We start from the raw sequence: 12,075 nt of genomic DNA, 5'->3' as shown, positions 1-12,075 counted from the left end.
TAAATGGTGCAGAAAATGTGCACCATTGAAATGGCATAACTCTCGATTGCTACCCTTTATTTATAGAAGGTAAAAACTGCCACAAGTTACTAACCACACACACTTGACCATACTCAACCCCCTTTCAAAACTAATCAGGCTTTCCTTTGAGGGCACTCACCTCTGCAAACAACTTTCTGGCCACAGGACAACATAAAGATCCAGATGAGGGTTTCCAGTAGACCTCTGCTTTCAGTTGATGTGTCAGTGTCATCGAATCCCCTGAGAATCACCAGGGAGATATGCAAGGTCCAGGTAATTCCCACCATCCCCGGGCAACCATGCCTGGATGGACATCTAGGGAACATGGTATGTCTGATCTGGGCTTTTGCAACCTTGTTTCACAATCCACTTTCTTATCTACTACCTCGAAACCAAAGAGAAATTGGTACAAACTGTATCAACAAAAGATCAGAAGTTGATTCTCAATGGCAAAGGCAAGTATACATTATAAATAGCGAAACAGCTGGCTTGGACCATGTCGCTGGCCACTCATCCAGTTGAGGGATTTGAATGACATCATAACCCTTGAGAGGGTATTGCTAGCCAGCTGGTGTTATTTAGAATACACAAAAATTGGAGAAAGAAAATTCACTCACACACATACACACACACACACACACACACACACACAGGTTCAGGTTATGCAGAGAAATATGAACAACAGGAAAATAATTTGCCCCTCAGGTGCCCTTCCCTTGGGGAGTGATAGGCAGCCTAGTAGAGGAAGGAAGAAAAAGATTTTATTTTATTTTTTCAGTTGGCTTTACAGCTCAGCAAAGTTTTTGCCCTGTATCGGGCAAAAAGCATGAGACAGAGTCGGAAAGGGAGCCAATTGCAATGCTGCCTGCCCCTTTTCTAGGTTCTAGGAAATGAGATCATTCCCCTCGCTTGGCAACTAGGACAAGGGGTCACCCCAGGGCTACCTTCCAATCTAGTTTACCCCAGTCATTTCAGGGTTAAAATTGTAAGGTTTGCTTGAGATGGTCTCTTCTTCATTTCTTTCTTTTTTCATTTTGCATTTGCTCTAAAATATAAAATTGCTTGCCCATTCTCCACGTATATTCCTTTAGTACTGGTAAGGTGTATTCGCAGATGTGTGCGTCTTCATGGCCAGTAGAAAGTTAATCAGAGAACGGATCCTTATTTTCTGTGGCAGCATCAGTATTTTAATGTCTGCTAACCCTGTCACTAACACACATTCTTTTAAGGGAAAAAAATGCTTCTGTGCTCTAGTTTTAAAATGCAAAGGTATGATGTTATTTGTCACCATGCCCAAAAAAGTCCTTACTCGATAACTTTGCCAGAAGAGGGAGAGAGAGAGAAGGCAAATGTTCCCCCAGCTGTTTCCTGTCTACAGTGTCTGTGTTTTGTAGATAAATGTGAGGATTTTCTCTAAATCCCTCTTCTGTTTGCTAAATCTCACTGTCACTGCTAAATTCAGAGCAGATAGAGCCTGCGCAATGGAATAAAGTCCTCAAAATTGAAATGTGACATTGCTCTCAACATCTCCCATCTCTCTGGATTTCTTTTTGCCTCATTATTCCTGCTAACCAATTCATTTCCAGACTTTGCACTTCAGAAGCAATGGGAAAAATCAGCAGTCTTCCAACCCAATTATTTAAGTGCTGCTTTTGTGATTTCTTGAAGGTAAATATTTCTTACTCTTTGGAGTCATTGGGGAATTTTCTTTAAATTGTGTACTGTTTGCTTCTGCCTAGAAATGTTATTCACTTTAGAATTTTCATTGTTTCGGAGCTGGGAGTTATTTATAAATTGCTGAATATGCAATTCTGTGGGATCTGAGAAAATAGCTCCGGGAGATGGATGCCTTTGCACAGATATCTATATGAGTAGAAACTATTGCAAGGTACTTATGCTAAATCCTCCACTTCTGCAGGGCTTCAGTGGTGTCATTAGAGAAGATTCCTTTAAATCCTGTCTACTATAAGGTTAAGGGCTATAGAGCATGGCTATGAACTTTTGGATTTTTTTTGTGTGCAGGTGCAGAATTTTTTTTAAGACCACGTTCATGTGTGTATGAGTGTGTGTGTACGTATGTGTGTGTGTGTAACTTGTCAGGACTTTGTTACAAGGCATGCCACCTATGAAGAGTTTCATTTTAGAGATATTAAAGCTTTCAAATATGATCTTTGGAGCTAAGGTCCCGGAACTCTCTGCACTTATGCCCAGAGAGTCAAAGTTAGAGTGAAGTTTAATTTGCTCTTACGAGAAAGAACTTGACAACTCTTGCTGACCTTGCATATTCATATAATTTAAACAAATGCATACTGGCTATGGAAAGCGGAAACTTTCCAGCAACTGCTTGTCCAAGTTTTATCTTTTGAAGAGGACTTGCATAGGCAAAGTTTGGACTTGGGGTTTTGTGTTGTAAAACTCTGATTTTATACTCGGTGTTGGAAAGTCTCTTTAGGTAAATTTGGCTGCCGTTGTCAATGCACCGACTTCTCGTTTCCAATCACTGGCTCTAGATCAAGTTTCCATTCTCAGCAAAATTATATCCTTCAAGACTTGTGTTTTTCCAATTTGCAAGCACTTTTAAGCCGCTGTCACTGGCTCCCCGATGCAATTGCCTGAGGGTTCAATTCATTCGGTGCTTTCAAATACTCACCACTAGGACTTTTCTTAGTCAATAAGTGGCTTAGGAGTTAAGGATACATCCTTGTCAGGCACCTGATTCTGCTGCCCTTGAGATGCTAAGACACAGGCTGGCTACCTTGCTTTTAAAAGGAATGAAGTTAATAGACATATATACGAAGTGGTCTGACAGCTGGGGGTTTTGTCTCCCTGCTGAGATGATCAGAAACGAGGCTGTGGAGTGTTACTTCTGCATTAATTACAAGTTTAGAAAATTGTCTCCCAATGAACCTTTCATGCTGTGTATGCTGAACTTTTCAGAAGTAGAGCTAGCAATAAGTTGTTACCTTTTCCTGTACTCGGAGCAGGAAGTGGTTTGAGGGAGCTGCTGGTCTTTCAAACGTAATTCAGTGAGTGGAGGTGTCCTGCCCAGGGGCAGAACTCACAAGCTGATTTGTACTCTGAGTCTCAAGACATTTCCAAGTGCTTGAGTCAGAGGGAAGCGGGTGAGGGAGAGGACTGGAGCTTGGGTCACTGTGCGGCGCGGCCACAATAAGCACACAATGGAAATTGGTGGCTTGATTGGGGGGAAAAGATTGACTCAAATCCCAGCTGTGCAATTTGTTCATTGTTTGAATGGACAAAAGGCAGTTTACCCAGGCTCATAGTATACCTGCCTGGGTGTCCAAATGTAACTAGATGCTTTCACAAACCCCACCCACAAAGCAGCACATGTTTTTAAGTCCTCAGTTTTCAATTCACATCAGCCTCATAATACCCACCCTGACCTGCTGTAAAAGATCTGGAACAAACAAAAATGGTTACACCTACAGTGAGTATTTTCTTATGACTATTGCCCTCAAATTTTGCCGGGCATTTTCATTGTAGCCCAGACATCTGGAATCAATTGATATTCCATTTATTTAAGATAAAAAGAAAAGTCTTTTAAATTTTGAATTTGGGAATGATTTTTGAGAAAGAGGGCTCTACTTTTTTTTTTCTTTTTTCTCTTCTCCTTCTGGGTCTTCCTCCCTTTCTCTCTAGTATATCTTTCCTTTCTCTCTTTTCATTTCTTTTGTATTTGGCAAAATAAAAGGCCAAGGAAATGATGAACATATGGGGCCACTTGTTTCAAACTTTTAACTCCTAAGCAAGTTCGTTCTTGTTTTCTTTTTGGGAACATAATGTGATCAATTCTCTGGTTCTCTGTGGGTGTGCTGGACTGTTCCCTGAACTAAAGGAAAACGCACTAGAGGTTCTGTCTTGTCCTAGAACTATAAGTGCTGATATTTATCTGACAACATAACTCAGCATAAGAAGAAAAAGAAAAATCTGTAAGAAATAAATCTTAAGTTCTCAAATGCTAGAGATTTGTATGTATTGCTGGGCTTAAATGGGTTATACAGAAAGAACTGTTAAAAATACAGATTTGACATCTAATGAAATTCTCAATTCACTAAGACTATAAGTTGAGTACTTTTTCCCCTGGATTTCACAAGAACTGAAGAACTCAGAGGCATCTACAATTGCAGGTGCTTGACCTTCAGCCTTACTATAAAGTCAACAAGGAAGGGAGGGGTGGAGAAATAGAGTTGGTAGAATAATATACATTCTAGAACTGGCCCATTGCCTGAGTGTGGGCTATATTCTGTAAGATCAATTATGAGTTTGCTCTTTTGAAAAGAGCAATGAAATCCAGTTGGTTTGGATTTGTTGAGTTTTCCACTGGAAATATTGAAGGGGAAAACCTCTACTAATTATTTTATAACTAAGAAAACTGAGGATTGGATGATAACTTGTTTCTAGCAGTCCCACTGGCTTTGGCTACATGGAGGTGGCCTTCCATGTAGAGCTCGTATTGAGAAAATGGAAGAAATGTTCAGTTGAGTTTTCACCTCCTCTTCTGTTTTATGTCCATTATTTATGATGATTTGCAAATAGAGGGCGCTTTTCATCTTCAACTGTTTTACAAGCATTAAGCAAATTGGTATGTTGTGTTAATGAGAATCAGGGGTTTATATTTTTTCCCAATTGTTGAACTAAAGGTCTGGCCACAAAAATGGAAATCTTAATTAAAATGATAGAGCAAACTTGGCCACTGATGTAGAGCCATTAAGTTGAGAGTTCATGGAGGGCAAGAAGGCTGGTCAGAATAAAAGAATTGAGTCCATTTCTCCAAAAGTGATGGGGTGAAATGGACCTATCATTACTGTGATATTCAAAAAAGGCTCTTTTGATAATGATAGTTTCCGGTGTAACCCCATGACCCTGTTGATAGGATTTCTCTATCAACATCCTCTTGGTGACTCTTCCAGTGCCACTGAAAGTAAATGCATCTGAGAGAGTTGAAGCTACTCACCTTGGGAGGCTTCCTGGAAGAAATCTTTGTGCCACAAGTAGCAATATGGAAAAACTTAATGATCACCTTAGCGTTGTTTCTACTACAGAGAGTAAGGATGGAGACTTGAGCCACAGGAATCCTGCTTCTGGCAGGGCTGCCATTTGGCTGTCTATCATTGGCTAAGTCAAGCCAACCAGGGGTCCCTCAATATATTTTGCTATAAAATGGATTCAGTGACACATAAGTCCCTCCAAGAGATGAAGTCAGAATTCCTATGACTAAAAAAGAAGACTTTTTTCAGGTTTTGAGCCCAGTGCCCTGTTCACAGAAGGCACTCTATACATATGTGTTGATTTGATATTGAGCTTGACACAAGCGACTTTAGAATGCAGAAGGAGTAGGGTTTACTTAGCATGAGCCAATTTCATTCTTAAATCTTCACATTTTTCCTGTCTCTGTTTTTTCACTTCCACATGTGGTTGTATTAACTACTGATATCCCCCAGGTAAGAAATCTCTCTCTCTGTCTCTCTGTCTTTCTCTGTTTCTGTGTGTGTCTCTCTCTCTTTGTCTCTCTGTCTCTCTCTGTCCCTCTCTCTGTCTCTCAGTCTGTCTCTCTAAGTGAAAAAAAAGCTATAACACTATATGGTATTTTCCTAAGTCCATTTTTAGCCATAGTAAATTCTCTTTAATCAGTAGTTGGGGAATGATGTTCTGGTTAATTTAATATTCCGGTCAATAATGAATGCACATGCCATCTGGGGATGGACAATCTTTGGAGAATTTAAATTAATAAAACATATTTGGTCCCAAATCTGAACTGAGCACAATTTAACCTTTGATCATTCAAAAGGTTTACCAGGATCTCTGAGGGGTGTGGGATCCCACTGCAATAATAGCATCTTTCATTTACATAGTGAATGTTTCTAGGTATCTTGTCTCAGTGAATCGTAATAGGAACCCATAAAGAAGGGGTTCAGGGAGGACTTCCCCAAAGTTCCACAGTAGCAAGGGCATTCAACACAGGTTGATGATGCCAAGACGGGCTCAGTCCACACCACCCTGCGGTCACTCATGCACTCTGTTGCTCTTCTCTGAAGCATAGTTTTGATTCATGACAGTAATGGAATGCCGGGGTAAATGCACCCTTGCCTCACCCCCACCCTCCCCTTTCAAGGACCAAGGAGGAAACAAGACCTTCCTTCTGTTTTTTCGGCAGGTAAAGATGCACATCATGTCCTCCTCACATCTCTTCTACCTGGCCCTGTGCTTGCTCACCTTCACCAGCTCTGCCACGGCTGGACCGGAGACACTCTGCGGGGCTGAGCTGGTGGACGCTCTTCAGTTCGTGTGTGGAGACAGGGGCTTTTATTTCAGTAAGTAGCCCTCCCTCTCACTGCTCTGTGGATTTACAACCGCAGGGAGTGTGTGAATAACTGAATAACTGCCCGTGGCTGGCAGCCATCCTCAGCCTCCGAGATTCCTCACCTTAAAGTAAGCCTAGTGTTTCAGCGGGGCTGTGGCAGGTTTTGCAGATTTAGGATGGAATTTTCCTCCTTAGCAGTTTGTCTTTTAACGACTTTCTGCTGAGCTGTCCTGCAACTATTATACTCTACCTTCACTATTCCATTCCTTTTGGTGAAAAGATGGGACAAGCGACCCTGGGGGATTGAGGGTTTTGTTTTCGAGATCTGTGGGTGCAAATATAAACACATGGAAACATGTAGGCCTGTTTTAAGTGCTAGGTAATTTGGACTAAAATAGTAAGGTGGACTTGGAAAAAGAATGAAGGGGGCACATCCCAGATGTCTCCATGCCATATGAAATCACCAGGAAAAGACAGAAGGTGAACTTCGCTCCAAGGCACATTTGCAAATACACAGGCTGTCTCTAAATGCAAACTGGAATGCCATATTAATTTGCCCTCTGTGCAAACTGACCTTGATTTTTTTGTTATTGCCTTCCTTTGACGTAGCTCTTCTCTGGGGCTCTCTGGTGATATCTCCATCTGGAAAAGGGTTTCTGACAAGTGCAGGGTCACTTCTCCCAGAGTAGGTCTCAGGAGATTAAGAAGTCGACAGTCAATAACAAGTAGACAGCCAAGTCAACGCTTGCAAATAACAAACCCAAACAAAAGTCAGTGCTGCCTGAGGGAACTAATCCCTTCAAGAGTCTACCTCAGAGGCACCAGTCTCATTGTATATTACAGGACAGTGAAAGATTTAAAGCCAGATGCTCATTCTATATAATTCTTTGGAATTTTAGAGAGTTCCAGGAAACTGACGCTCAGGTCCTCTGTGAGCATGAATCATTCTTAGAGGTTCATACCGCTCAAGTGGAGACAGCTTACCTCAGTCACCCACTAAGCTTTGAATAGCTCCTGTGATGACTCACGCACTTCAGGTCTCTCTCATCTTCTTCCCAGGTGGGGTGTGTGTGTGTGTGTGTCACTGGGGGGAGGAGCCTGTGTATAGCAGTCTGGGATGAGTAGAGGGAACGGGAAGAAGAGGCTTATAAGTGGACTGATGATCTGGACTCATTGTAGATTTGGCGACAAATAGCCTGTAAACAACTAGTGACAGAGAATGAGAAGTGCTTCCTACTATTTGAATGGGCAGATTCTCACTCTTTGTTTCTAGCCAATGCTTTAATTGAGTGAATTCATTTCTTTTTCTGGCAATAAAGCAAGTCTATCCAGTTCTCTGTTCAGTGCAGATGAATGAGTTCATCGGGTGAGCGCTTTTCAAATAGCAGACTGGTTTTAACTTTAAAATATCTCATGGAAGGCATATGTCACATCAATATCACCCAACAATGGGTTGTCATTATTCTCTACTTTGCTGCTCCTGATCTATGTTTTAAAAAATGAATAAGTGGTTCTCACGTATTATGCTCAAGAGGAATTTATTTTTTGCCTTGGTAATCCATTTGTGCGATTTCCTTTGATCCGCTTCATTAGGTGATTGCCAATCCCACAAGTATCTTCTGTTGTGTGCCGTGTTGAATTGTGATGTTCAGCACGACATGCTCCAGGAGTTCTATGCACAGTGCATGGAGACTAGATCCTTCTACACCTGTGATGTTTGCGTTAGATGACAAAAAATGAGAATGGAAAGAAATGATTTGGTACCAAGTAAACATACGATACTCATGCATATTCACATAGATACTTAAGAGTATTGGACAACAACAATGGAAACTAGTTTCAAAATAGTGAAAAGTTTCTTTCATTCTGTTACTCTAATGATCAAGTTTTAGAAAAGATTTTTTTATTCTATTTTAATAACTTGAAAGGGGAAGGTTGTATACAGCAACTCTTGATTAGAGTATGACTTTGGATAGAAAGTGGCTTTACAAATTATGTATTATTATTGTCAGTATTGTCATTGAGAGTCTATGTTCCGACAGTTCTGCCTTGTAGAATTCTGTGACTCAGGTAAACTCTTTGTCTGACATAGATCCTTGTGCACAAAAGTATTAGTATTAACTTTGTAGTCAACTGGACAATCCTTTTTGCCCAAGAGAAGTTAGCCCCTTTAAAGTCTTTAAATCAAAACACTAATGGAGCATCTGCTATGTGTAAGACACTGTACTAGGCGTGAATGAGATGCCTAGAAATGAATGAGAGATTGACTTTACCTTCAAGGCACTCACAGTCTAGTTGGGAGGTAAAAAAAAGAAATATGCACATAAGTATTATCAAGTGTCATAGGAGAAAAATAATCATGGGAGAATAGATGATAGTCCTTTATGCCTTTCCTGAATACTTTGTCCCTTATTTAAAATCACCTAACTAGGATCTACCTTCTCAATGGGCTCCTTGATGCCACAGGCCATGTTTAATTACCATTGAATCGCAGCATCTGCTCAATATCTGGCTGATATAGTAAAGTCTCATATTTGATTGTTGAACTGTTGGGACTGAATTGAATTGAATCCAAGCGAATAGAATGGAATTACTCATTTGGGATCTCAGTCTTTAGAATCACCAAGAATTAGGTTTGTCAGGTACTTTGGACAATTCTTCTCGCCTCATATTTACCCAGCTATTTGATAAAACTATTTTTCCTTTTTTCAATTGAATATAATGTATGCTAACAATGACTTAGAAGCTGCATTTTGGTCATCCCTAAGCTACATTGATGGTCTGTTTTGTGTCTGAGCCAATTATTCTTATAGGCATTAACTGTTGTCAACAAATTTCATTGAGTTTCCTTTTTGTCCCCTGAGATTTACTGTGTGTGGAGAAGTCAGCTTGAAGCATTTACAGTCTTTGAAATATTTTTTACAGGAAAGCAGTCTATCCCTTGTCAATTGACTCTTATTATTGTTTTTACCCTTATTTTCAAAGTTTTCTTGAGGCTGTGCCTTTTATTTTAAGCTGCTTCAAATCATGGATTTTCTTTTAATAGTGGAAGGCAGTTTCTGATCTTAGTTTGAAATTCAAACATCTAAAAGCAAATTGCCTCCATATATCTTTTTCATTGAGGCATAATGTTTAACAAGGAGAGGTTTTTCAACCCTGTTAGAGACAAAACCGTTCTGAATAAAATTGTTTTGGAATGCTTATTTTGTGCAGATTGACTCAGTGTTGTGGATGAGCTCATATTTCTCTACCAGCCCAAGGTCCACTAGAGCGCAGTGGAAGCAGCCTTCCAGATTATCTGTTTTGTGAACGTCTTCCCGGAATAAGTGGAGCAGTTCCTCTATAATTAATGCAGCTTCCCCAGACATTTTATGAAACGAAAGTTCCAATGAAAAGCTAATTACCGCTTCTTCCCTATGCATCATAGTAAGAGAGCATATCAACCAGTCTTGCGCACTCATAATCCTTTGAGAAAAATTGTAGTATAATGGAGGTAGCATAAAGGGAAAGAGCTAGCTATTATCTTACCAGATTGATGGAGCCCTCATGTAAAGTGACTTGTGATAACCTTGTTTTGCATGAAACAGCAAGAGGAAAAGAACTTCAAGTGAAACAGGAGAAGTTAAGCTTGCCGTAGATATAATTTTTGACAGCTATGGCGATTAACCATTTTCACGTGCACTTCAGGGGCTTGTGGAATTTCCCTCCTTGGAGATACTTCAAAAATTGATAGACAACCAACCACCTTGGATGGTTTCAATTAAGAGCAACCAAAAGAAAGCAAGTTTCTGGGGTCCTTTTTAGTTTTAAGAGCCTATAAACAGTCCTTTAAATAAACTGTATATGCTTTACCTCGGCAGTCTGGGAAAAAGGAGAAGTAAATCAATTAGAAATGAAAGTTGGATACCCTTTTGGCTATTTCAGATTTATAGCTTTTGTAAAACATACTTCCAATGCATAGTTATTAAGAACAGGTCTGAATAAACGAATGGCATTCTTCATGTGTTAAACCATACTGTTTCACAGAGTTTAAGGGAAACTTTGCAATGAATTTCATTGTTATTGATTGCAACAACCTTCCTAGATCTAGGTTATTATTATTAACTTAAGCTTTTTTCATCTGAAATAGAGTGCTCAGAAAACTGCTCCCAGACCTGTCATTCATTAGCTATATGACTTTGGCAGGCATTTAAACTTCCTGGGCCGAAATGTCCTTGTCTATAAAACAAGGAGATTTTGTTAAAGTAAATGACCTTTTCTAACTTTAACAGACTCGTAGTCTAGGTTGTAATTAACAAGGATTTTGTGCTATTCAAGAAAGGAGAACCTTGGATTTAAGTAGTGACCAAAGAACTATAATCTTCTTTATCTTCTATACATAGTTTCTGTTTGTCCCCAAAGATAGGAGATTACACCTACTTAAAGAAAGAGGATCCAGCTTCTTTTTTGTTTTAAGCTGCGTTTCAACCCCTCAGGGATGGAATCGAAGCTCAGGCATGGCCAAATACACTCGGGTCATCTGGCCAAAGGAGCACATGCCTCATGAAAACAGATTGCCACTTTTGTTTGCTAGGAAGGAGCAGCTTACAGTTCTCATCTTGGCATTTTCTCACTCTCTGGAACGTAAGGACGAGTAGGTCAGTTTTTACTAAATTAGAGGAGACAAATAAGAATCTATAAACTTCTAAACCTTGACCAAAAGCTTTTTTGCAGTCTATTGATACTCCCTTTCCAATTATACAATTTGGGGCACTCAAAGATACACTCACCCACAATTAGCATTGCTTTGAGTGGGGCTGGATTTGAGCTGCACCATTTGCATTCCTTGGTTTGGTACCTTGTAGCCTACCAGCCATGCATTTGTACGACAGCTGGTCAAAGTTAGGTACAGTCACTGGCTGTGGAAAAGCTTTTCTTTCTGAAACTAATTGGCATATGTGGGGTTTGACCTTATGGCCCTTACTTCATTAGCACCACTAAGCTAATAGACCACAGGTATTCTTAAAGAAAAACAGTGAGTTTTACTATTAACCCTAAGTGCCTGCTGCTACTTTTTAAATATGCCCAAGAAGACAAAGGGACCACTAAGAAAGTAATAGTTTCTATGCAAAATTAGAAAATAATTTTTTTTTGACATTCTAATGGTCTTCAAGACCATCTCCTTCCTCTCTGATGGAGAATTATAAGAAGCAGGAGAGTGAACGGTTCAAGACCAAGAGCATGGTCTCTATTGCCAGGAATCCAGGGTTTGAATCCCAACTCAGCAACTTACTTGGGGGTGACTTTGAGCAAGTTACTTAACCTGTTTGTTCCTCAATTTCCTTATCTGTAAAATGAGACTTGCCTCATGGGACTGAGGTTAGAATTAAACGGGTTGATATATCAGAACATATTAACTTAGAATACTGTGTGGCATGTAGTAAGCACCATACACGTTAGCTACTATACTTATCTCTTCTCATTTGGGATCAGTCGCAGAGTCCATTGCAAACATTGAGGTATGTGAACAGCCCAATTAGTTATATACTCATTTTCTCCCCTTATGGGTAGCTGATAAAACCTGTTATTAGTAGTAATAGTTACATAGTAATATCGGTAACAGGAAGAACGTCTAATGTTTGACTAGTATATTTACTTTTTCAAAATCCAGTTATATCAGCTGTCTTATTTTGTCTTTACCCCAGTCTTGGAAGGCAATCATTATTGCTTCATTGGACAAATGAGAAATATGA

General features: G+C 39.9%; 1 protein-coding gene and 2 long non-coding RNA genes across 9 annotated transcripts in view; 1 reads left to right on the top strand and 2 right to left on the bottom strand.

The window, feature by feature from the left end:
* LOC139080267 (uncharacterized) overlaps positions 1–362 on the bottom strand; it is a 189,442-nt gene extending 189,080 nt beyond the window's left edge. For both annotated transcript variants that reach the window (XR_011534616.1, XR_011534617.1), the window contains exon 1: positions 161–362. This is a non-coding gene — a long non-coding RNA (uncharacterized lncRNA). The remainder of the gene's footprint in view (positions 1–160) is intronic.
* A 157-nt stretch (positions 363–519) lies between these two features.
* The window catches only part of IGF1 (insulin like growth factor 1), a 69,969-nt gene continuing 58,413 nt past the window's right edge, over positions 520–12,075 (top strand). For 3 of the 6 annotated variants that reach the window (XM_008517651.2, XM_070599841.1, XM_008517648.2), the window contains exons 1-2: positions 3,361–3,469; positions 6,197–6,353. In XM_008517651.2, the coding sequence (XP_008515873.1) occupies positions 3,455–3,469; positions 6,197–6,353 (172 nt within the window). In that variant the 5' untranslated portion in view covers positions 3,361–3,454. Of the gene's footprint in view, positions 1,690–3,360; positions 3,470–6,196; positions 6,354–12,075 lie in introns of those variants that run through there. The other 3 variants (XM_008517650.2, XM_008517645.2, XM_008517649.2) reach the window with 3 other exon arrangements.
* The window catches only part of LOC139080268 (uncharacterized), a 47,596-nt gene continuing 43,385 nt past the window's right edge, over positions 7,865–12,075 (bottom strand). Inside the window, exons 4-5 of the long non-coding RNA XR_011534619.1 lie at positions 10,763–10,959; positions 7,865–8,051 (exon numbers count right to left, since the gene is read on the bottom strand). This is a non-coding gene — a long non-coding RNA (uncharacterized lncRNA). The remainder of the gene's footprint in view (positions 8,052–10,762; positions 10,960–12,075) is intronic.

The sequence above is a fragment of the Equus przewalskii genome, chromosome 29 (assembly GCF_037783145.1).
Source record: "Equus przewalskii isolate Varuska chromosome 29, EquPr2, whole genome shotgun sequence".
Taxonomy (NCBI): Eukaryota; Metazoa; Chordata; class Mammalia; order Perissodactyla; family Equidae; genus Equus; species Equus przewalskii.
This window is presented reverse-complemented; position numbering and strand designations above follow the sequence as displayed.